The sequence below is a fragment of the Podarcis raffonei genome, chromosome 2 (genome assembly GCF_027172205.1).
Source record: "Podarcis raffonei isolate rPodRaf1 chromosome 2, rPodRaf1.pri, whole genome shotgun sequence".
Classification (NCBI taxonomy): domain Eukaryota; kingdom Metazoa; phylum Chordata; class Lepidosauria; order Squamata; family Lacertidae; genus Podarcis; species Podarcis raffonei.
In genome coordinates this window covers 67007889-67034661 of record NC_070603.1, presented here as the reverse complement: position 1 = coordinate 67034661, position 26773 = coordinate 67007889, and the positions used below count along the sequence as shown (strand labels likewise).

The 26773-nt window shown below is 42.2% G+C and overlaps 1 protein-coding gene across 5 annotated transcripts in view; it reads right to left on the bottom strand.

The window, feature by feature from the left end:
- The window catches only part of CYFIP2 (cytoplasmic FMR1 interacting protein 2), a 61581-nt gene extending 36236 nt beyond the window's left edge, over positions 1 to 25345 (bottom strand). The window contains exons 1-10 of one of the 5 annotated variants that reach the window (XM_053377113.1): positions 25070 to 25345; positions 13923 to 14063; positions 12657 to 12746; positions 12450 to 12527; positions 10426 to 10527; positions 8976 to 9157; positions 8604 to 8700; positions 7821 to 7949; positions 6642 to 6746; positions 3210 to 3301 (exon numbers count right to left, since the gene is read on the bottom strand). In XM_053377113.1, coding sequence (XP_053233088.1) covers positions 3210 to 3301; positions 6642 to 6746; positions 7821 to 7949; positions 8604 to 8700; positions 8976 to 9157; positions 10426 to 10527; positions 12450 to 12527; positions 12657 to 12746; positions 13923 to 14039 — 992 coding nt within the window. In that variant the 5' untranslated portion in view covers positions 14040 to 14063; positions 25070 to 25345. Of the gene's footprint in view, positions 1 to 3209; positions 3302 to 6641; positions 6747 to 7820; positions 7950 to 8603; positions 8701 to 8975; positions 9158 to 10425; positions 10528 to 12449; positions 12528 to 12656; positions 12747 to 13922; positions 14064 to 24672; positions 24787 to 25069 lie in introns of those variants that run through there. The other 4 variants (XM_053377111.1, XM_053377109.1, XM_053377110.1 and 1 more) reach the window with 4 other exon arrangements.
- Between the last annotated feature and the right edge of the window lie 1428 nt (positions 25346 to 26773).

Sequence of the window (26773 nt, the reverse complement as noted above, 5' to 3'; positions counted from 1 at the left end):
ATATATTGTTTTTATCCCATTTTTGGAATCTGAACTATGTCTCCTTGGTGACATTATGGTAGCTGCAGTTAAGTTAACTATGCTCACAGTGGATGGTCATGTCTAATTATATCTTCAGATGTCCCATGATCCCAATACTTTGCTCTTACCCTTTCAGTGTCCTGCTTCCCCCAAAGGAATCGGCAGGTTAACAGGGATGGTCAGAATTATAAGGCCATACAAGAAAAACATAGTTAATTGCATCTCGGCACAATGGTGAAATGAATAAGGAGCAAGAAAAGTAAAGGACAGGGTATGAAAGCACAGGAAAACAATTCTGCAGCCCGTTAAAGTCCAAAATCTGTTCTCCCTGGAAGGAGAAAGTTGCAGGGGGCCATGCTGCTCTGACTGAAAACTGAATGAAAAAGGAATTGTTAGTAAGTGAGGACAGTTGGAAGAAATATTTCACATTTTTACTATTGGGATGGAGTTGGGAGATATTTGAAATGGGACTAAAACATACAAATTGTTAAAACAGCTTCCACAAATGGAAAACCTTTCCATATACCGTGGAAATTAGTTCATGACAGTTAGGATCCAACAGACTGTGTAACAAGTTAGGACAGGCATAGGCAAACTCGGCCCTCCAGATGTTTTGGGACTACAACTCCCACCATCCCTAGCTAACAGGACCAGTGGTCAGGGATGATGGGAATTGTAGTCTCAAAACATCTGGAGGGCCGAGTTTGCCTATGCCTGGGTAAGGATGATCAGTGACAAACCACACATACATGCTGGTGAGGGAAACCACTTGTTAGATACTTTACACCCATGACAAAATCCAGGGCAGTATTCAATGAAATGGTTTTGCATGCAGAAGAATTACTGCTGGCGCAACAGGACTTCCTCCTACTTTCCTCCCTTTGTGTGCCGTCCCAAATCTGCTCTGGAGAGTTGGGGGAAACTTCAGAACAGTTTTAGTTGGCGCATGGGGGTAGAACAGAGGGAGAATGTTTCATTGTGCAAGCTGATGTCCTTGCTCTGACAGAACCTTAGCTTTAATGCTGTGCTGAATACAACCTTCAGAATGTTAAATAAATATGCACCCAAAGGACACTGCCATTTTCAAAAGCTTGATATCTGTAAGGGTGATTACTTCCTATATACGATTGCTTCATGGACTTGCCTTGCTCTGAATCCAAGCAAAGAGCGCATGAAACAAGTTTCACATACTTGGCTTGTATTCACGGTCATTTCACGGAAGTCACAGAATGACAGCACCAGCTTGTGGAGTGTAAAAGAAATGGAAGTTGCTGTCCAATACATACCAGCTGAGAGATGTGGAGCAATATTTTAGCAAAGGTGGTGTTTTCGGCAAAGGTGATATAGAACAAGATCTTGCAACACGTTTAACAGCAGTCTTTAGAACTCATGCATGTAAGTGGCCCTACGGATGGCTGCTTGAAACACAACTGCGTGGAGATTGCTGCATGTACCTCCATTTCAAGAGAACACCCATGCATCATCTTGCATGTGTGAACTGAGGTGGGAGATCACCAAATGAATATTCAGCAGTGTATCTATTTAAATTGATCCTTGCTAAGCAATGACTGACATGGTATCTAAGGCAGCAGAGCCATGTTGTATGCATACTTTGGTGTTCAGTGTCCACTTCCATGTCATCAATTCCCTTCAAAGAGATTGCAGCTTGAAACAGTGGGTTTCACCTTATATTTCTTTGAAAAACCCGTTTAAAATTCCTGCATTGCTATCTTCTCTGAGAAAAAAAGTAGTCTGTACCGGACAGATAGAGAAAGTGTAGTGTCCATGCTCTGGAGAATTTTAGATCCTATTGGAAAATGCGGATAAAAACTACCCAGAGCAGGCACACCACATTCACATCCACAGCACAACCATCCATAACTGCTGCATTCATGGTCACCAAGCATAAAAGCATACAAGAACAGGTGGCAGACAGGTAAGTACAGACACTGAACTTGGCATTCACAAATATATTCACAATACATGCAGTCACACATGCACACATTCTTGCAATCACATAAGCACACTCCATATACACACACTGATGAGTATCAAACTTGCTCCAATCCTCATGAACATCTATCAGTCTGTAAAAGTACGAACACACCTGTATGCATTCAGATACTGGCATTCATACATTCATATCCTTTCTAAGCACAAACCACCAACATCTGATGCACACTCATACCTGCAGTCACCTACAGGTATCCTCAAGATATACCTATTCAGGCTTACAATTTATGAACAACATGTACATAGATAAGCATAGACACAGATGTGTATGGCATCCTTCCTCAACCTGATGCCTTCCAGCTGGTCTGGACTATAAATCCCATAAGCATCAGCAAAATGGTCAGGGATAATGGGAATTGTAATTCAACATCTGGAGGGCACCAGGATGAGGAAAACTGACATAAGGTACTGGCACATCTGTCTAACTAATGAGCATTCTGATGGTAATCCAGAAAGTCTTTGTAAGATTAGGTATGGGAACATAGCTAGTAAGGATCCAGTCAAAAGGTAGGGCAGGAATGAATGCAGAGGGCAATATGGGTCTTGCCTAGATTGTCTCACATCAGTGCTTCTGAGACTAGCTTGGGTGAGATCATGTGTCTGAAACAGATGAAAGGAGGAAGCACTAGCTAGCAGGCAGCAGATAACTCTAGGCAAGTAGTCAGTGACAAAATCTGCAAGATGTGGGGGAACTATCAGGGAATACAGATGTCGCTCTAATAAGAGTCAGAGTTTATTGAGTCCAAAAACTGCTCCTTGGTTGTGCCGTTAAAGGGGCACAGCCTTGGCTCAGTCAAAATAGGGACAGAACAGAGAAAGATAACTAAGGTTCCAAAGCAAGAACTCTTTTTGCTGGAACAGAGAATAGCTTGGACTATAACCAAACAATTTATTTCAATGGGTTTAGGTACACCTAATTCTGCACAAGATTGGGGTTTTCACCCAAGGTACAGCAAGGAAAGGATGAGGAATGATGAACCCACACACATCTGGCCTCAAAGAACTCACTACTACAGAGTCACACTCAGTAACACAATCACATGGACACACACACTCACTTGCAGGCACCCATGCACAGATCTCACACACAAGAGCAGGAGAGTTGCAAGTCTCTGGCAACTTCCTCTCTTGACCAGGACACACCAAAGCCTAGAGACATTATGGCAGGCACTCACTTGGATTTGTTCTCCTCATAGTGAGCACTGGTCTTAATGTATCTGGCCAGCTCTATCTGCATATCGCCGAATAAAGGAACCACCTGCAGCTGCTGGAAGAAAAAACAAAAGATGGTTTAAATAAGGCAGAGAGGCTCCCTTGGGTCTGAGAGAGCAATACAAGAGATTGGGGGAGAAAGGGGTACTTAACCGCCAGAGATGAATAAAGTTCTGGAACAGTCTTCCCAATAACTTTTGGATCAGCGAAGAGCCTTACTGAGTAATGAATTGCATACATGAGTTGTTTCATTGACTCAAACCAGATTCACACAGTAAAATCACCATGATGTGACTCTTGACAGTCATTTTTGCATGGTGATCATTTCTTCTGAAGATGTCACCTACATGGTGAGATGTTACTATATCCTGGGGAGCATTCAGTACCCCAGTAAATATTCAGAACTCACTAAATGGGAGCATATGACAGCTGACAATGAATAAAACTACTCATCAAAAAATCAGTATGAAAATTCAGCCTTGAGATGCTTTGCCCAAACAGACACAGCAAAAAAACACATAGTACGGTAGCAGCAATGTTCTACAAGAGAAAAGGTATCACCATGCTTTGACCCTTTTAACAGGAAGTGTCTCTTTAACCCAGTACTTTATGTTGTTCTTCCTGTGATGGTAACAACTGTAGTCTGGGATACATTTCTTCCTTAATATTTTGTTTGCAATTTCTTCTCTCTTCTTCCAAGGCGGTACAAAGCTCGGTTTATAGCTAACTGTATTAAAACATGGACAGTGGGTTTAAATTTCAAGTGTGATGGCTGTAGATTTTTGGTGCTTCTCATTTCTGAAACACTGCATTAGAAATTGGTTTCTGTTTTATCCTTTGTTGGATACAGGAGTCACTCTGTCATTTACATGCCTGGGAGAAATATAGCACGGAAACCAGTAACAACATGCAGATCTCACCCATATGTGTGTGACAAGGGAGCTCTGGAATTCATTTTGGAACCAGCCCACAGCTTCAAAGGATGGCAAGGTCAAAAAGCTTACAAGTACCTTAAATGAAAAAATTCACTCCCTTTACTACTCAGTGTCCTTGGCAGTGGACCCTGCTGGTGGGAGTGAGGCTATGTTGATAAACAGAAGCTACTATCACAAACAGATCAGGTTACATCGTTCAGCTGGTAAATGAAGAGTAATATTGTCACATCTGAAGAGCAACAGATGGCGTGCAGCCAAAGGGATGCAATTAAGCTAAAATGAACTGCAGTTCTTAAGTTACACTTCATAGTGGAACACAGTTTTCTTAATTAGCTAGCAACAGCAAGCAGAGGTCACAAGCTGGTGAATGTATCTGGCAGTGGTACAGGTCAAGTTGCTGCTAAAGGGTGGGGGCCCCCAGAGGTTTAAACTTTGACAATCCTAGTTTGCCTTCATCACAGGAATAGTGTGTGGCTATGAATAAATAGTACATTTCCAAAGCTCTTGCTGATAATCTGTGGGGTGAATTGGGATGGGATAGGGGTGGGTAAAATGGGAAGAGAAAACCAAGTTATTTTGGAGCAGGCAGCGAAAACTGGATAGGTTTTCAAAGGCAACAATGGGGCCCAAAACACCTTTTTTTAATAAAACTTTTCTTTAACAGAAATTTACTTTTTCTGTCACAACTGGTGGTGTGCAGCAGCTGTAGTCAGCAGACAATTGGCCTGTCCAGTCCCCATCCCCCCGGTGCCTCAGTTGTAACAACACCACATCATGATGTAAGGTCATTCCGAAGGCATTGTCGGGAGGAAAAACGGTCTGCAAACTCCATCCCAAAGAATGAACAGCACAGATTTTCAAACAAGCTTTGGCTATTTGGAATCACTGTACTTCGTTCTAACATTGCTTAAAATGGCAAGACCCTTCATGCTACAGCTACTAGGAGTGAAATTCCTTTATGTTGAAATTTATTTTGAAAAAGTTAAGTTTTCCTTTGTTCCCTGTGCATCTCTGTTGTAACCACTACAAGACTGGAAGAAACATGTTAACTTTGGAAACACATGGAAAACATAAATCATGAGGCTGAGGTTCTTGGACACATTTTTGCCACATGTTTTCAGTCAAGTGACTCCCCTACACACATTCATTACCCTCACAATATAGACATCAGCCATGAGAACTCATTCTTCATACAACACATGAAGCAGATTTCAGAATTCCAAAACTTGGTTGACAAAGTTTACAAGTGGTCATTGGGTCCACTCATAGGATGCCAGTAACACAGGTAACGGTTAAATTGTGAACTTTTTAATATATGCTGTCTGCCAAATTTTGTTGCCATGTTTGAAAACATATTACACGTGACAACACTGAGGAGAGAAAGAATCTCAACGAAACGTGGCATTCCAAGGAGCACCTCAACCTGCTATCTTGCTCTTCCTCATTGAGTCTGCCATTTTATTTCTCTCCACACTGGCAGAGCAAGTGGAACTTTGTCAAATGTCCACCCCAATAAGGCCATTCTAAAAGCAGTAAGGCACCACTGGCATTTTTCAAAAAACTGATATTGGTGTCTTGGTTACTGAAGAGGGCAGGGTTATCTGAAGAACTTTTCTTTGGCTCCTCTCCACAGTGTACTTGCCTTCTGCTTGCGACACATTCTATGATCTACATTGCATTGGTTGACATTGGTGCGAAGCCAGGGCTTGATGAGTACATTATCCAGCCAGCTGCCCCCTTCCAACTATTATGCACCTGTAGTTTTTGTTACACTTTTTTGAGCATGATATTTGCATGGTGTTAAAATACTCAACACATTTGGAAGGCTTCATTTGCAATTGTACAGTACTGACCCCAGCACCTCCCGCCTGCCTACCTATGTAGCTAAAATTCCAAGGCACTTAAATTCACCACTCATGGTAATGAAAGCATTGTTGATAACACAGAATACAGCATTTTCAACAGGGATGGAAATGGACTCTCACTATGGCAGCTCACAGCTTATATGTTGTGGGCACAATATCTGGGTATAAGTGGAGTCTACCTGTTGCATAACATAGGAACAGATTGCCCTACCCAATATAAAGTCCGTAGCAATGCTGTAAAAATCGAACGTGAGTACAATGACTCTGAAATGCTGCAGATATGGACAGTTAGCAGCACCATGACAATATTCCTCAAAGAAAAGTGATGGAAATGGGAAAGAGTGGCACACTAAGAAGCAGGTTGAGACTGCAACTTTAGCAAGTTTTATCCAATATCACAAACATGGCATCAAACAAAAACTCAGCTGTTCAGCTTACTGTAATGTCAGACACTGAAGATTTCCAATGCAATTGCATTCCAGCATCTCAATCTTTCACAAATTGTGCTTGCTTTGCCCCAGACAGATATCCCAAGCAGCATGACCACAGATTCCTTTGGAGACAATCCTAAGCCAAAGCAATGGCAGACACTGACCTTGAAAAACTTGTCAATTTTACTGAGGTTGATTCTCTTCTTGGCATCTAGTTTGTAAATGTTACTGACATTTCCGTCCATGAGATAGAGACCAAAGCCCATCACCTAGCAGAAAAATGAGATAAGCATAGAGGTCTGGTGGGAAGAACAGTGATATTTTCAGGAAAGTTATAAGCTAATCCAACATCACAGCTAGGGGTGTTTACGGCTTATCAATTCCAATTTTATTTCTTCTGAAATTCATTAATAATCATAAGAAGCTGCCTTATACTATGCTAGACTTCGTGCATCTAGCCCAATATCGTCTACTCTGACTGACAACACAGGTGAGGTAAGGGTTGTTTTTTAAATGGTAATGCTAGGAATAGGTCCGGTCTCTGTAATGAGGAATGTTTCCAAGATACAGCAAGTTTGCCTTTTGTGTGGTTCGGAAGCTTAGTTCAAGGGTAGAATCCTAAACTGGAGAAGAAATGTTTCACACCACCTGAAGACTGGTCTTTATTCTCTGAGGGTACATTACTTACTTTTCTATCCCACTTTTCAGACAGTAACAGTCTCTCAAAGCAGGCACATATCAATTGCCTCCCGTCAGTGGGAACTGTTGCCTGGCAACTGGCAACTGCAAGCAAGGGAAGGCTTGCCTACATCATGGGCTGAGTGAGTGTCAGCTGCTCAAACCCACACTCTTGTCTTAAAAGACACCAGTTGCCTAGTCGGCAGGGGCTTAAGGGAAACACCAAGGATGAGGGAAGGAACTTGTAGGGATACTATGTTATTTTTGTACCCGATACCAGACCTGAATATGGTTTTTATTGTGAGAAATCTTATGTAAGCTGCTTTGAGAGCCTGTCAGGGCTATGAAGTGGGATGTAAGTATTATTAGTAATAATAATAATAATAATAGTAGAAGTAGTAGTAAAATATGTGGAAGGAAGAGGCATTAAACTGACTCTGCCAAAGACTTGATCCCATTTGTAAATAAAGGGCTGTTGTGTCTTCACGAAGAGGTGAAACTTAAGCCTGACACAATATGGGTAAAAGAAAAAAAGGTGGAAGCAAAATGGGGAGGAAAATAACCAGGAACCATAAAAACATTTATTTTTAGAACAAGGATCACAATGAGAGAGGGAAAGATCAAGAGACAGATAAGTCATCTTTGGAGAGAGGTAGAGACGTTACCTTTAGGAGCATATGCTTCTCACTGGGCGTCAAGTACATCTTGTTTTCGTAGTAATCCACACAGATGTTCACAATATCAGCCAACAACTCCTCATAACCTGGAATGACTTCTAGCTGCTGATGCAGGCACTTAAAAAAACGTAACAACCCACAAGACCCTCAGTAATTTCAAACAAAGGACAAAAATAAAAATGTTTAAAGACTGTGAAACTTAATTTAATTACTTCAGTGTACAGAGCCAATAAGTATTGGTTATGGCCTTTCCAGATAACAAATGCAGGTAGAAAGGAATTGCGGCGCAATGGTTAGGGCAGCCTTCTCCAACCTGGTGCCTTCAATATTATTATTTTTTTGTACTGAACTCCTATTAGCCATAGCTAGTATAGCCAAAGGTCAGGAATGGTGGGGATTGTAGCCGAAAACACCTGGAGGATACCAGTTGAGAAGCATTGGGACAAGGATTGGAGAAACCCAAGTTCAAATCTCTACTCAAAGGGGCACCTTGGGCCAGTCAATCTTTCTCCACCTAACCTACCTCACAGATTGTTGCAAGGATAAAATGTTTAATGGGGGTGACAACAATCTGACAACAAACCTAGACTAGGTCAATTATTTAACTTTGCTAAATTATTTAATTTTAATTATTTAAATAATTCTATGTTCAAGATGACAGTCTATGACTTAAAAACAGGAATTAAAGCTTTATAACGCACATAAAAAGCAAAACAGTAGTAAGTTAACTGAGCACATGACGGGAGAAAAAATAATATAAAACTACCATACCTGTGTGATCCTGTTATGATTTGCTAGGAACATGGAAAGGTTCTGCGATTCCTGAATAGACTGGGGATCAGCCATTTTCCTCAAAAACTGGGCTGCTCTGAAAGACAACAGAAATCCTACCTTGACCAGGGTATTTCTGTACATACTATGCTAGTTTGTGGCCATGTAATACAGGCCTGTAAAAAGAGCCTTTACCATAAGGTTAAGAGAAGCATTCCGTTTCATTATCTTTGCTTCCCTAAAAATAGATTTCTACTGCTAAATATTTCTCATAGACTGCTGGAATAACACAGGGCCTAATTCCAAAGGTCCCAACAATTCACCCTCTCAGAACGGCAACACTAAAAATGCACTGGCATTCACCAATCTCACCTTTTGTAGGCAGAGTGGTCGTTTTTGACACTGCACTTCATATTTTTCAATTCATCCAGGACAGCAAACATGTTGATAAACTTTCCCAATGTCAGTAGATACGCTTCAGAAACAAAGTCTTTCCTTCTCTCTGCATGACACAAACGTTTTACCTCGCTGCAGAATCGCTCAATGGCCTTTCTCTGGAAAACAGCAACAAATGGATAATTCAGAGGTGGGGTGAAATGGGATGGCCTTGAGCAAATAGTTGCTGAGAATAGTCTTGTTCTGACTACGATCAGGATCCCATTGCCTGCTCTTTCCCCTTTTCAGCCTCAACATTACCATGTTTCCACCCAGCAGTTGAAATCATTGTTCAAAATATTGACCTTTTAGCTTTATCGACGAGAAAAATTCAAGCAGCAAAAGTAGTTGAATAGTATGTATGTAGTTAGTTAGTTAGTTAGTAGATGATGATAGATAGATAGATAGATAGATAGATAGATAGATAGATAGATAGATGATAGATAGATAGATAGATAGTCTGAAATAAACAAATATCAACTCAGCAAGCAGCAGGGCAGTTTTATCTGCTGAGATGAATAAAATGTGAAAATGAAATGTTAATGTTCTCTTCTGCTTGTCCCCTGCAGCTTTTCAGGTAGAAATTGCAGATCTCAAAACACATGTTCAAAACTGCTGACAGATCTTACAGGAAAGAAAACAAACCCACATTTGGTGCTCAGAGCAGCATACCTGAAGCAGAAAATGGTTCTCAGACCTAACCCCAACATTGCTGTTCCATTTAGTGTCCCTCAAAAAGGTGTTTAGGTACTTTGGGCAGACCACTGATTTGGCTGCTGTTCTTTATACTGCTACGTTAAAGAGGAAAAACTTCTGTTTCAAAAGGTTGTCATCATCTGAGATCATATTCTACGGCTTGCTCGTTTATAGACTATGTTATGTGCCACAAGTAAAGACCCAAACTGAATTTGAGAGACTAAAACTTTGCCCACCATCAGTTATGCAAGTAGTTTGTTGACTCAACAGGGGGAAGGCACAGAAAGTTTTGAAAATAGTACGGAAGGAATTCAATGCTGCACTAAGGCGATCGTTCCGTCAAGGCAAGTGTTTGGGCTTGCCAGATGGAATGATCCCCCCTTCCCCAGCCCTGTGCAAGGACTTCTGCTGGCAGGACTCATTAGCTGAATCCCACCCAAAGTTGAATCGTGTCAACTAAGAACTTCAAATAGGTCAGCTATGTGAATGAAAAGAATGTTACATTTTTGGCAAATGTGCCAAATTTAAAGCAGGCACACTGCTCTCCCACCTCCCCGCAATGAGATACGGTGAACTAAGGCACATTCCTAGAAGCATTTTCAGCTTTACTCTGCAACATCAGAACTGACCATGCTGTTGAGCAAAGGAGATCATATTGAAACAGGAATTTTGAAGCTCCCCCAAAACCTACCTGAAAATACATGAACTTCATGAGCTTTGTAACTTCTGGCTCCAAGACTTCCACAGTCTTTTCGTAAATCTCAACCCGATTTGGCTGTTCATTGCACTTTACCTGAAGGACAACACCTATTTTCATTAGTTATCCTAATGGGACAAATGTTCTGCTTTTTTATTTTGACAGCAGCGTGACAGAGATCTGTGATAAGGAGAGTCACCAAGCCAGATAATTTTGTGAGCATTTTCTAAATAGTAATATGTATCAAAAATGATCTTTGGCCAGCAGCACATACTTTATATTTGCTTAACACTTTGTTTCTATTTGCATTTGGGAAGACATCATAATATTGCATTTGCATTTTCATCGCTTATTCTTTTTTGTTTCTAAATTTTCTAAAGTTTTTGGTTTTTTAATTAAATCAAATCTTATCTTCCAAAACAATTTAAATAAAAAACACTGCTTTTTAATTATTTTCCTTTAGAAGAAAAAAATCTTCCACACTTAATAAGACCAGGTTACAAAAAAAATTCTACACTTATTTTCATATATTAAATGACTAGCTGAATAAAGAGATCTTCTGTAGCAGGACAGCCTATACCTATATGAACCTGCCAGAGCCCAATTATTGGCTTCAAAGGCCCTGTTCTCTAGCCTGACACTAAAGTCAATTGTTTTGGCAGGTACTAGGGAAAGAGCCTTTTCAGTGATGGCTCCACAAACGTCTGCAATTACCTCCCCCAAAATTATGGTTGCCTCCCTCTCTTGTGGCCTTGAAGCGGCACCAAAAGATTTCTTATTTATTCCACCAAGCTTTATTGATGGTGCCCTACATAGATTTTTATTGTAATCAGTTTTGTGAGTGCTTGTGACCTAAAAGGTGAACTAGAAACAGATTGAATAAATACACACGAAGCCTCTGTGAAGTTAACTGAAGTGTAGCATACACTGCATGGCAGATAGGCAGAACAACAGAAGTAGATACATCAGGGTCTCAAGAATTTGTGCACAATTTTTTTCTTTATCTCCTAAGAGTCATTCCCTTCATCAGTATGATCTAGTGGTCTTTTAACCTGGTTTGCATAAATTCGCCTGCAATATGCTTCAGTGATCAAAGCAAGAAACTAGAGCATGTGATCAAAAATTCATGTGAAGCAAGGAAATATTCAGCTGGGATTTACAAAGGCTAAAGGGATAGGGACGCATTAGTCAAACAGCAAAAGATAACCCTTAGGAGAACTGCATATTGATCCAGCTTGGAGTCCATAATGGCACCAATACCAGCACTGCTTGCTGAATTAGAGTATTTCCCAGGCTGCATATAGAGCAATCTGGTATCATACTGAATTCACACTGGAAATGGTATTTATAAGTTAATCACAATAGCCCAGAGGAGGCCTTAACAGTGCTTAGTGCAATGCTATTCTCTGTGACCTGTATGGCATTTGGAAGCTTATGCTGATGAAATAGGAATTTGTGTTTAATATAGGCATCTTAACAAACACAGTGGGAGAAAATTTGGATCCCCAGAAGACAAGCTCCTGACCCAGTAACAAAGGCCCATACGAACATAAGAAGAGTCTGTTGGATCTGGCCAGTGGCCCAACCAGTCCAGCATCCTGTTCTCACAGTGGCCAACTAAATGCAAGCAGGCCCTAAGCACAACATCTCTCTCCCCTCCTGTGGTTTTCAGCAACTGATATTGAGAAGTATACTGTCTCCAACCATGGAAGAAGAGCACAGCCATTATAGCTAGTAGATACCGATAACCTTATCATCCATGAATTTGTCTAATCCCCTCTTAAAGCCACCCCACCCTGATCACACAAACTCAGAACCTCAGCACCGCTTCATGAACATTTTGATAGTGAGAAGATGGAAAACGTGTATCATCCTCACCAAGACCCAAATCAGAGCCCCTATGCCAATACCTTAGCCCAGGTTCTCTGCAATTCTTCTAAATATTTCCATCCCTTGTTCCCCCTGGACTGTAATTTCTGTCTGAGTGGGCTGGGCTTGAGTCCAACCGTACATCTTACCTGGGGAATGGCCCTGGAACAGCTCCTCCAGGTGTAAAGCATCACTGCATATTCATGCCCTTCCTCCAGCATTTCATTCTGGAAGACAGACACACATTTTGGCAGAATGGCAGCGCTGGTTACCACAAAAAAACCAATTACACTTCAACCAACTTTACACCGAGTCCCCTTTAGTGTAGGCAGCTGTGTATAATCTATGGCACTTACCATGCTTGAGTGCACTGTAGCTTGTTCAATATACCTAGCAATGCCAGTTACAAAGGCATTTCTGTCTTCAAAATTGGTGTCAAAGTTGGCCTGCGAGCAAATAAAAAAACAAGGGTTAATGCCGCTCGCAGTTAGAGCAAGCTCTCACGCACAGAGTAACACTTATTTGATAGCTGGAACACATAGATTTATTATGCAGTCACTACAGTGTCATTGTCTTTTATCACCTCAAGTAATTAGTCAACAAGGGAAGCCATAGTAGCAGGTTTTAATAAACCGTATGGTGTGGTCATTCACAAGGCAGTAGCCAACAACCTGGATGAGTGAATTCATGCTTATTTGATCATTACTGTGCTTAGAACACACACCTATAACCAATACATGTTTCCACAAGACAGCATGGAAAGAGAAGCAAAGGGACCATAGCCCTGTTTGAAAGATAGTCAATCAATCTCAGGAAGGAAACTCTTATACAAGAAAAGGTTCCCGTGCTTTCACCGGGGTCAGCGTCAGTCAAACTTTCCCCAGAGAAAGCATGCAATGCAAGAGAGGGAAAAATATATATATGAGGGAAGAGTTCTGAAACTTTATTAAGGCCTGGAATCTCAGTGGTATAAGGTCTCTTCCACCTCAGTCATTTTTTATTATCTAAACAGTCAAAACAGAAAGAAATTGAGGCATAGGATTTAATCACCCTCAGCTTCCCTCCTCCATCTCAACCTTTCAGCTTCCTGCTCTGTTGAAAATATTTAGACCAACACAGGAAACAACTTCCCTGATTTTTTTGTAACTCCTTGTGGAAGAATTTATTATTAAAAGAGCATGGTGTAACATCAGCTCGTGTAGCACTGACCAGTTTTAGCAGAAGATTTACACTGGTTGCACGACGTGATACTTTGGGTCGAACTTGGTAACAGATGTGAGCAGTGAATATGCCACTTTGCATGTTTGCAAAATACTTCACTACAGCCTATTTGTGTCAGCCATCGGCCATAGCAACAAAAGAACATTGGGATGTACAGAGAACAAAATAAAAAGGTTGATTATATAAAACACAGTTTAGGATCATGAATCTGCAATCAAATAGTGGACATTCTTCTGAATGCCCCAGCTAGAAACCTTGCAGTCATCCTTTGTTGCTTACTGTATTACATATTTCCCCAATCACAATGTTTTCTGCTTGACTTCATAATACCACGAACTGCAGAAATGAATGGCAAAAGCATGCAGGCCCTAGAACAAAATGTTTGAAGACCTGCTGTTTACCTGGTACATGATAGACGATGGAGGTGGCTCGATGCATGGCTGCTGATCAGGTAATGGCAGCTCCTCCAGCAGGTCCACATTGGACAGAGCATCCTCCAGTGTTACGTGAGTCGTCATGGCTCCAAGCTTTCAGACTCACAACTAAACTCAAAGAAAATAAGATTATGTTAGAGAACCAGTGCCAGAAAACTTAGGGATTCAGAACAAATGGAATCAAATTAGACAACAGGCCAACATGCAAACACATGCCCCATTAAAATCAGTAGGAATTAAACAAGATGTAACTATGGATTAGAATGCAGACTGGGCTGTAATACTACACACACTTAGCTCCACCAGGCCAACAACACACCATATACTGCTGAGTTAACCTGCATAGGACAAAGCTGCATGGCTGCATTTCCAAAGGGAAACTGCCATAAGATAGCATTAAGATAGCCTGCTGGTAGCCCATATGTGGATCGTTGAGATCATTAGGAAAACCACGTTGACTTGATTTGATTCACATACACAAGCAGTTAAGACAAGGCTACACCACAATCATATAGTGGGCAGGTAGATAAAATGTTTTCGTCTTGAGAAAGATAAAAGAGACACAGATGAGAGGTACAAGGATAATTTGTAGCATTCCAGTACCTTGTGTATCTAAAGATCTTGTGACTACCTTCTGCATGCCATTTGTGCAATAGTAACCTTGTAATGCGGTTACCATGCTATGGGCAACAGCACACCATTACTGTGGTGCAGCCGCTTTAAGAAGCATTGCCTCACTGTCTTAAACTATTTCCATACACAAACAGTCCCGAATAACACTCTGGGAACTCTGCTCTGCTTTTTAAAAATGTACAAACTTTATAATTTCATGTTACTACGGAGTCCCCTGAGTATGGAGAAACCAACCGTTTGTCAGAAGTCCTCAATGATTACACTTTCACAAGTGACACCCAGAAAACATTTCCCTTATTTTGCAGCATCTTTCAATAGCTTCTACTTATCCAGTTAATTCAACTGGAATGTTCATGTGCTTCTTTTAATATTCTGTGTACTTTGTTATTTTTCACATCAGAAAAAGGAAACAACCAACAAATGTCTACAGCACTTGCACAAGCGCCTGCAGAGTGGTGGGAAAGTGTGGTTATATCTGCAAAGGAAACACAACCTTAAGAGAACATGTGCAGATTCAGTGCAGCAGATACACTGGCATTATTACTCAATAAAATAAATGCCTCTTCTACTTCTGTTTATGAGGTTTTATCAATTAAGTTTGGCCTCTGTCAATATAACCCAGAGGCCGACATTGCTGAATAAACTAATTATTATTCCTGAGTCTGTAAAATTCTGATAATTCATCCGAGCACACTATACAACTGTTGAATTATCTTTACATTCCCATGGGGCATTTTAGATTGGATCAAACAACTAATTGATTCTTTAGAGGACAAACTACATTCTCTGAAGTCTACTGAATGAGGAGTTGGGGGGGGGGGAGATGTGCAAAGGTGTGTATGTCTAGTGGAGAAATGTGTTTCCTCCCCTTGTATCAGGGTACAAGGACTTATGGATGTCTATTTATCTTTATTTATCTGTGGACCAGTAGGCCCTGCAAAACTGTAGTGTTCGTCAAGGCTCTGTTATTTAACGCGTGTTACAATCTCAAGTATGGAAGCGACAACAGATGGACACAACAATCAGATGAGGTAATTCTGAAAAGGTCCTTATGGCAAGTGTGATAAACAGCTGTCACAGCAAAGCAGCTGCCTGCCTAGGCTTTGTGGTCAGTGATTTACAAGGAAAGGTTTCCAGAAGGAAGAAATATGGGTCACACCAACTATTCTCATTTTGAAGGAGCTGAACTGAAACTCCTTACACATTCATAGAACCCAAGAGCTTGCATTTGGTTGCCCCTGGGAGCAAGCCCAAAGGTAGGCGGAGTAGCAATCCTCTTGAGGAATGCACACATTATAATAATATTCCCTCAGAGGTATTGAAGTGAATGCCTCTTGTTTATCTCACTGCAGTCTTGCATGAAATGAGGTTATATCCCACAGTTCGATTCTGTCACATTTTTATTCTGTGCATCTCAGGGCTGCTTCACACCTACTGATAAATGTGCAAACCTGGCATTGAGGTTTCCCTGCCAGGTGATGTGAGGTGATGTGAAAGTCCTATTTAAGGTGCCTGATATGTGATAACGCTTAGCATTTTGAAGTGTTCAGCAGCTGGAGAAGAGGGCTGGAGTGCCTCAGAAAGTGGCCATTGGTCTCAGAACTGGAATGTTGCATGTGGACAAGAGCATCTCTTTCTGACATGAACATTAATTGTTTTAGTCATGCAGAGAAGCTTAGAAAACAATAACAACAAATTTCTTGAAGTTGCTGGATCATTCCATGTTACATAATGTCTGCAGCCTATTTATAATAGTCCCTTTGCCTTCTGGGCATAAGATACATGACTAACAATGCAATCCTTATCATTTCCACTTAGAAATCTTATTGCATTTAGAGCGCTTACTCCCAGGTAAGTGGGCTTAGGACAGCAGCCCAAGTTTATCTTTACAAAACCGTGTTAGAAAGCAAAATATCTTCAGTGCAAACTCTATTCCACATAGCAGATTTCATGCTGTGCTTCTGCTCCACATATTTCCTTGTGCATGTGCTCATGAAATGAAGGAGACTACATGTGCGTTTAACGGCTTCATGACATGGGGAGGTTCAGCAGGCATGGCTGCTCCTGTCACTGCTGGTTGCTTTGAGATGCTGTTTTCTTTGAGGGCGGAAGTTTCACTAGCAGAGTCTCTGTGTGAAAATGTTGTTGAAAGTAAAGGAAGCTAGGGCAGGTCTGAAGCTAGAAAGCCTTGCTTACAACATGGCTGAGTATTGTTATCACTCAAATATTGCTTCTTACAAAAGTTTGGCTGTAATATGGAAAGGGGAAAGGATGTACTATTCCCCTCTAAAGCAGCACAATTGTTCATTGATATCATTCCCCCCAAACAGACAAAAATATTTAAATGAGAACAGCGAAGCAAAATATATGCATATTCTGCATAATTAGAATTGCCAGGGGTTTTTTTCTGGCTTGGTCCCTGGCATGCTGAAATGTTAACAACCCTACCTACCATTGATTCAACTTGAAAAAGCTTACACACTAATCTCATGTCTTTTCCTTTTCAATTCATGATTTTAAGGAGAGATTTTTGTTGCTATAATGGCAGAATTATCAAGCTTTCCCACATGAGCCAAGAACATCTGCTACTTAGTGCCGCCGCTGTCATCATCTCCACAGCCATAAAAGCCAAATAGTTCCTTCTTTTTTCCAGTGATACTGCAATGGGGTCACTGGGTCAGTGATCCTCAAAAGGTCAGCAGGGGGTATTAGCCAACAGAAGCCATCTGTGCCTCGTGGGTTTATATGGAACAGAGCTGACAAAGCGAGTGTTCAAAAGAGAAAACAGGATGGGGTGGGAGGGATATAAACTGTACTCTTTGTGGTTCATGTATAGGTGCAATACTTCCTGCGCTGTCATGCCTGACCGACTACTGTTACAGCACCAAGCTCTCAACAGATAACTACTGTACATACTTTCTACACTAGAAGTGGATTGCATCAGCTAACTTGAAAGAAGGGACTTTTTTCCACACACCCCCCCCAAAAAACACAAGGAGACTTTTGACCTTTCACACAGCACATACTCTGCTTCAAATTACATGATGAAGCACAGAAGACACTATCTCCAAAAAATCTTAAGTGATCCGCCCCCCTTTCTTAAAAATTATTTTCTGTGCAATGCCTTCTGTTCTTCACAGAGGACCTAAAAAGAGAATTTAAGTATTTCCAGACATCACAAAGCCAGCCTAAACCAGCAACTCCCTAGGCAAAATTATCACTAGAGGAGGATGACCTTGTGCTGTCTGGAAGCACTTGTTCCATGATGAACATGGGAAAACTACTCAATTGGTCTGGGGCAATTGCTTTCATAAATGTGCAGTCACCATCCTACGCAGATCAAAAGAATAGCTCCTCCATGTTTAACAAGGAGCATATGATTCAGAAATCAACTTAGAACGGCTCCATCTTCAACACTGCAGAATTCCAAAAAACAAAGTTGTGACTGAAGAAGATAGTCAAAGAGTCAAACTACTAGAAGACATTTGAACAGCAGGTAATCATCAAAATGCTACCTGCAAAACAGATAAACTCAAGCAGGTCAACCAACACACACACACACACACACACTGCAAAACAACAACACAAAACTGCCTCCCAGTAAACCGCTAGCAATCAAAACTGTCACTTAGCAATTCTGACCTAAGGAATAGCCCTTCTCAACCTGAGCATCAGTCATGAGCCTGAGAAATACAATACCATTTTATATGCCAAAGGAAATGTTATAGGGACAGTTCGAAACTCTCCATTCACAAGTCACATTCCACGTGTGGGAACCGCTCAGGCACAACCAAGGCAAGGTTTCTGGTCCCTTCCTTTGCGCATGAGCCGGTCTTGGAGAAGTGGAGAAGTGTCTTTCTTTTCTGGCCTCAGAGTCACCTGAGTCCTGCTCCCCTGCTTGCTTCGAAAAGACTGCTTGGGTGTTGGATGAGAAGTGAAGGGGGTGGGTGTGAAACTCTGAGCAGAGGCGCCTCCCCCCCCCCAGCTGGCCATCTGGGGTAACTGCCTGGTGGGCAGCAAGAGGAGTGGCACGTTTATTATTATTAGTGCCGGGAGAGGAGGTGGCCGGGAAGAAGCAGCTCTGGCTCAGGCTGTGATGGTGCTTCCATGCAGGGCTAGGAATACGCAGTCGCCTTTCCCCTCCTTCCCTCCATCCCTTTTGCTCGGTGTCGCCTCACTCACATTCACTGATCCTGCCTGTGGAGAGAGGCGACCCCTCCTTGGAGTGGGATCATGGAAGGACACTTAAGTCTTAGGTTTGCAAACTGGACACTCAAGGTGGGCGTCTCTGCCACAGTGTTAGAAACTGAGATATGAAAGCTAGGAGCTAAACGGCACCTTAACCCTAGGTTATGGGCGCAACAACAGAATGTCTAGGCACACTTCTTTAATAACAAGAATACAAAGCTGAAAATGAATGAACGGCAGCTAAAATATTATGTTCATTTTTCACATGGTCTAGTCCTCATGTGAAGACTGCAAAAAACGAAGCCATGCATACCCTGCCCACCCCCCTAATATTCTTGAAAGTGTCTCTTCTCCATGCTTCAGAGAGTGGCTGGAAGTGAGGAAGCAGAAAAAGGTCCTCCTTTCCTTCCACTCTGCAGGCAAGCCCTGGATTCTCCCATAATTAACACATATTAACACATAACACATATTAAAGGCCTATACAACTGATGGCAAAGTCTGGGGACTGTGTTCCACAGCTGTGATGTTGTTACTGGGAAGGCCTTCTGGCAGGTCATAGAACCCCAAATTTCACTCAGGGTTGGAAGCACTGGAAGGACCACCCCAGTAAACCTCAAGCCATAGGTAAGCTCATATGGGGAGCCTATAACAGCAAAGGTGCTCCTGATTCTTGTGTTGAATCACGGAAGGTTATATAGAGAAGGTTCAGGGAAGGCTTTCTGTTATTCTCTCAGTTTCAGTGCAGCTGCACCCACTCAGGCCATTCCTTGGCCTGGCGTCTAGGTTTGGAACTCACAGGGCACAACAATGGCATTGCCCTCAAAGAGGTGGAACTATATCTTGCTCTTGCATTTCAAAGTTGTACCCTCAATGTACAACTCAGGACTTGCTTGTCCTCGGTGTAAAGGAATTGTAATAATCTGATACTGTACATAGTTTTCCATAAAAGTCTTGCTGTTACACATTTTTTGAAATCGTTTTGGATTAGTATATATATGAGCACCTTGTCTCAAATATTTTGTTAAAAAAATATTATTTTGTTTGAGAATGATTAAGAAAAAACCACAAAAGTAAGGCCTGGGTGGGACATTCCTCCCCCCCCCCGATTCCTTTTTCAGGCCTTTCCATCTCTAATCCAAGATTAGCCATATTCAGAGTAGACTTGATGAATTAATAGCTATGACTAAGTTATATCCATTAATTTCAATGGATTGACTCTGGGAGGAATTCAGTGGAGCACTAATGTGATTGTTCTATCAGGACAAGCAATTCGGCTTGCTAGACGGACTGATCCCCTCTCTTCTCCATGAGCTGCTCCAGGGGGTTCTTGCAAACAACCTCCCCCCATAAGCCAATTGCAGGGGGTCTGCAGGGGAGGGAGGGGGAGAAGCCCTGTTGCACATGCATAAGTCCTTGTGCAGACCTTCTGGTGATGGGACTCATTTGTTGAATCCTGTCCTCTAAGTAATAGTTAATTGGATGTAAGCAAAACATTCTAATTAAATTATCAAAATGTGTGCATTCTGAATAAAGTAAATACCACATATTCCAAACTGACACATATTTCACAGAAATAATTAATATTGAAAAATGAGTTGGGTCAGCTGTCCCATCTGTTATATATCATTAGCCCAAGGAGCTTAGAGATCCAATTTTTGATTTTACATAATATATTGCTATGGTGGTAGAGTTCCTGCTGTGACCATAGGTCAGACTATGGCCAACTCATGGGTTCTTCTGACCCACGTGTGGAAGACCATTGGTCTAATGGGAACCAGCAGGAATACTGCAAAGAAGCTAAAAAATGTAATTGAGGCACACATTTACTGAACTACCATCAGCCTAAAGTTTTCAATAGTTTTAATAGTTTTCATTAGTTTTCAATAGTTCAAAATTTTTCATTTTTAATACCAGTTCTCATCTCATTTGCTCAATTCTATGAATTAATGTATGACATTCATTCCCACCATATGTCCCTATGCTATCACTGTACTCCACTGGGATACTGCTTTTCTAAACACTTTATACCAAGAAGAACTATTAGGGGGTCCTAGTGGTGTTGTAGAAATACCTGTCGCTTTGATGGATAGCTATATATTTACACTAAGCCAGGACATGGAAGCTATGCAATTAAAGCACTTCCTATAAGCACACATTAATTCTTATGAAATAAAATTCTGCTCTGTAACAACAAGCTAAGCTAATGAAACATCCACCAAATTATTTGAAAATGCCCTCTTTCACTGTTGTCTACAAAGCGTAACATTAGTTATTTATTTAAGGGACATATACTGTACTACACTTTCTGAGAGTGTCCACATAGTACCTTCTCATACAGTATTTTAAAATGCAAACACATTCCAAAAAACCTTTTAAAAGTCAGCAACAATAAATAATAATGTTAAAATCACCAGCATAAATTTTAACTCAGCCTTAACCCAGTTAACTCATTCATGTCCCCCTCTATCAAAAACTTTAAAAAAAAACAACGTGTGAGATGGGGGTCTGCCTAATCACTACGGAACTGCATTCCATAATTTCAGGTTATATACATTTGCTCATCAGTCAAACTGACTTTACAGGCAGGCACTGAAGTCAGCCCTCTGAGTTCTTAAGCTGTGGGGAAGACCATATGGCTTCAAGTGATCCTTTAAATAACTTGATTGGCTCCAAACAGTCCCGGGCTTTAAAGGTAATAACCAGTACTTTAACATGGGTCCAAAAATGCACTGGCAACCCAATCAAGGTAGCATGTGCTGACCACCTGCAAATAACCAGATGGCTATGCTCTACATCAGCTGAAGTTTCTGAAACAGATTCAAAGGCAGCCCTATGTGAAACACATTACAGTAGCTCATGCACTGCTAGTTCTTCCTAGTGGGCTTCTATGGGTTCCAAGGTCTGTTTCATGAAGCCCCCACACAGGACACCCCTCACCACACAAAACAGCTCTGTTGGACGACACTGAGGTGGACAACGCTATATCACAATGGTGATGGACACATAGGATTTGTTCACTATTATCACCATCAAAGGCCAAGACATCAAGTGAGTTCTTACCTGTATTAGGTCATTTTGGCTACAAGTTGTCTGACACCCTGTGCTCTAGCCGTGGAGCCTATCACTTAATTACTCTAAGCTCCTACAAGTATATAGGAGTATATAGGACTCTGCAGATGGCCAGCGCTGACAGTCCAGGTCCCTCTGGTTCAATCAGCCAGCAAGGATGGAGCATCAAAACCATCCCAGACCCCTGGGAAGCTTACAGGTCAAACCTGATCAAGTAATGACATTATCATCTGTTCCAGACAGAAGGCAAGATCCATTGTGAGTTCTGCAACATGCACTGGCTGAGATATAATCTAAGACAGGTCCATGATTGTCATGCAGGCCATGAATTCCTGAACTACACCAGACAAAGTCACCTTAGCTTTTATGTTGAAATCACCCAGAACTATCTGCCTCATGCATTGATGTTTTCCCTGTGATGACTCCTTTCTTTCCTTCCCAGGAATATAAGGCGGTAGAGACGGAGACAAATAGACAATTCCTTGTTACACCCCTAAAGGGACACTCCCCCTTCTTCTCATAGCTGAAATGTTAGAATATACATATCTAATACAAGTTGAAATGGAAGACCCAATGACTGCATTTGGATGGGACACTAAACTATGATTTAGCATTAAGTGCACAAGCCTTGAGCTTGCACACTCCTCCAGCTCCCTCTCTTCTCGGGTGGCCACAAGGAATACAGAAGTTTCCATTTCCATCTAACCAGAGTTACTTATTATGTCAGAACAGCTCCAGGCGCATACCCAGCTTCTTCTCCATGGGTACTGTGGTGTATCTAACTTCCCATTCTGGCTGCAGTTTCCAACATAGCACCAGAAGCCACTGCAAAAGATCTTCCAACTTTCAGAAATAGCATTTAACTCTTGTTTGGATTTTAAATGACTGTAAGCTGCCTTTGGGGAGTGGGAAAGTGAGGTACACATAATAAATAAAATAAAATAAAAAGCTAAAATGAGGTTGGGGAATGAGAAGGTTTGCAGGAAAACAATTGTAAGAAAAACAGATGATCTAGAATATATGCAGAAATGCACACAATGACACCACAGGGAGACTTCTAAAACACTCATTTAGGAGAGTGTGGTTAGTTCGTTGGTAGGTAGGTTGGTAGGGGCTGTTTCCTAGATGACTTCTGTGAAGAGGTGCATCTCTCACTCTGAGAACTGCTGTGTTGAGCAAAGCTTGGTTTTAAAATAGTTGGAGCCAGATGATTACTTACATTTCAGCAACCAAAAATCCTCTACACATCCTGAGGTGCAGTTCACTGTCTAATACAACAAATAACACCTGATCACAGCTTGCCTTCCTTTCCATTTCCTGCAGGTCAGTTCAACCTCATTACTTAAGATTATTTTGATGTGAAACCCAACAGCCCCAGCCACCACAATGACAGCAACAGATGGCTCAGAGGCCCCCTCTGAATCACCAACAATATCCTTTTCAGCTGCAACTTCAAATTCTGGTTTGTTCTTTTATTTATTTATTTACATTTAACTCCCACTAGGCACATATGGGAAAAAGAGTCCAGAGAAGCTCCATCAGAACTCACCCACTTCTATTTGCCCTTCTCATGTTTTCTCCCCTCACAGATCTCAGCTGTGACTTGTGCAGCAATTCTCTGCAAAACCAATTCCTCTCCTGTCATCTGGGACCTTCTTGGCCCTATAAACTAGCTAATTCATTTCCAACCCACTCACACCTTGTGGGTTCAAAAGTTTGACTCAGACAAATGCTTCTGTATAACATTGTTTAAATGTATTCTCAAGGATGGAATGCAGATATGAGTGTACATGACACAGGACAGGAAAAGAATTTTTAAAAAATCAAGCTTGATTTATTATTGCCCAAACCAAAATATATTTTGAGTGAATTACAGTACCTCCAATTATACAAAGTTAAAGACCACATATCCCATTGGCTCCAACTGCTTATTTCAGTATGATCTGCAGCATTGTTTTTTCAACTATGTTTATTTGCACCTTCACCTCTACCACTTTATCATCTTTTTTATTTTATTTTTCCAGTTTTGACAATGTGCATGCTTGCTGTCAATCCACATCATTTCCCTTTGAGCATTTTCCATTCGCCTCCCACACCCTGATCTATCTCTGCCTATGCACCACACCTTTAATTTCCCAACCAAAAAGACAGAAATAAACAACAAAAGCAACAACAACAACCCCACAACCACCTAATGACTAAATTACTGACCAACTGTGCAAGGGAATGACAAGCTACGATTTGATCCTGGAAGCCACTGCTTAATTAAACCCTATGTGCTCATTAAGAAAGACAGAATAAGCATTTCATTTTTTGCAGAGAATCCTGGGAACCACCACAATTTTTTCCATCCCTACCCCCCCCCCACCGTAGGAAACAAACCAATCACACGGAACTTGCTTGGTGCTCTATAATAAACAAGGAGGCCTTGAAATATCCCAGGTAGCTCTAGGCATTCTGGGAGATCTCTTGGAAAATCCTTCGGAACCCAAGCTGGGCCCAATTTCTTTCGGTACCTGGCCACCTGCGACACACACACACACACCGCCAGGCCTGCATCCATGCTTTGAAATGCATCCAAGCAAGTGACACCCCCCCCCCCGCAATGCAAAAATAAAAATATACGGGCGGGGGAGGAGAGCCCGGGGTCTTGCCAGAAGCCTGTTGCAAACCCGTTTGAATCATGGCAGAGCTTTGCAGTCTCATGGTTCAACGCCCTTCAAGCAAAGCTGTCATATTCGGCCCTTGGGAGGTAACGGGCTCCCAGGCTTGGCGGGGGGGGAGACCCCTCCTGCCCAGATTTCCCCCCACATCAAACCACCATCACCTCCTTCCGCCACGGTCGGCGGCCGAAGCGAGCAGGAGATGAATGAATTGCGGGCAGGGGCGGGCGCTGGATGTTGACGAAGGTCCGCCGTTTCTGTCGCCGGGAGGAAAACGACCCCGCACCTGCGTCCTTATATATATATATATAAATGCAACCCCCACCCACCCACCCACCCCCGTCTCTCGTCCTCCGGGCCGCAGACCCTTCGCTAAAGCCGAGAAAGCGGCGCGCCAAGAGGCATCTTCCCACCCCGCCGCCGCCGCCTTAGTCGTGGCCGCTCCGCCTCGTGCTCGACAGCGGCTCCCCCAGCCGCGCGCGCCGGGATGCCATCGTCGCGCCCCCAGGATCCCCGGCTGCGGGTGGCGGGATCCTCCGGTGTGTGTGGTTCTTTTTTTACCTGGCCTTGGAAGCGAGGATGCTGCCGGCCTCTGCGGCTGGGCTCTGCGCGGGATGCAGCAGCGAGCGGCGGGCAACGGAGGAGGCAGAGATGCTGAGGCGCCGCTGCTGCCACCACTCGGCAGTCTCCACCTTCGCCGCCACAGCCTCGGCCTCCTCCTCCTCCTCGGATCTGTTCGTGTCACACACACACACACACACACACAGTCCTAGGCAGACAGGCTCCCTCTCTCTCCCCCTCCCTCCTTTTCACACACACGCACAAAGAGCAGGAAATGGCTACAGCTTGCGCGCTTCCTGAGCTCTTGTGCTCATCGCCCCCCACCCCCTGGGCGCGAGAAAGAAACCTGCCCCCCCCCCCGCGCAACCTCCACCCTGCACGCCTCCGCAGCGTGCATCGACCGTGTCCCCCTGTCAGGCAGTAACTGCACCTGTTAACGACAGGCGACTGGAGTTTCGCGGGTTGTGAAACCACCCCCCTTCCGCAAAGCCCGTCCTCCTTGAAACTGCTGGAGGAATGGGCTCCGCTGCTGGAGCAAATTCTGTAGGCAGACTCGGGGAAGGAGGGGAGAACGACAGAAATCGGCGGCATGAGCAGCAATTGCGTGTCAGCTTGCTTGCTGTGAGGAAGAGTGAGTGCCTGCCTGTTGGCCTCGGCGTTTCTCTCTCATCTTAAGGGCTGAAGAGAGGAGCAGGAGGCTCCAAAAAGAGTGGGGAGAGGCAAGCAGTTTAAGCCTCGCCTGTGGAGCATTCAGCCAGCCCTAGGTTGTCAGGTGTCTGCTTCTTATTTCCACCCTTATTTCCCCTAAAAGAAGGGGGGGGGAGAGAATAAATCACACACCCATAAGTGTGTGAAAATGAAAAGGCATCCCAATAAAAAACAAGTGAAAAGGAAATCAAGTGAAAATGAATCATTCAAGTAAAAATGAATCATTCAAGTGAAAATGAAAAGGCAGCCAAATAAAAGCACTCCAAAAATATTCACAAGACCAGGTACAGAAGCTAAGGGCAAGAAAGAAGGCAGTGTAGGAGAGGGGAAATTAAGGCATGAAAGGGCAAAAGGGAGAAATTAAACCTCAAGAGGAATTTTGCAGGGCTTAAGAAGAGTATAATTTTAAGGAATTCAAATTGTAATACAATAAAATGCAATATATAAAAAACAAAAGAAGCAATTTGGGAACAATTTAGGAAAAAACTGTTTTCAACCCTGATCGGATCTGCCTGTAAATCACAACCAAGTTCAACTGGGCTTTTTTGTTTGGTTTTAAACCCAACATGTTTTGTTTAGGTTTTAAGTGGCCTTGTTTAATGTACTTTTAATGTATTTAGATTAATGTATATAATTTAGTCACAGCTATTAATTCTACTCTGAATATGGCTAATCTTGGATTTTTCTGATGTTTTATTATTATTTTGTTTGGTAATGATTAACAAAATGTTTGACACAAGGTGCTCTTATATTTACTACTCCAAAACGATTTCAAAAAATGTGTAACAGCAAGACTTTTATGAAAAACTATGTACAGTATCAGATTATTACAATTCCTTTACACCGAGGACAAGCAAGTCCTGAGTTGTACATTGAGGGTACAACTCTGAAATGCAATTGTTGCGCCCATAAGCTAGGTTTAAGGTGCCATTTAGCTTCTAGCTTTCATATCTCAGTTTTTTACTGAGTTTTTAACACTGTCAAAGATAACTCTGC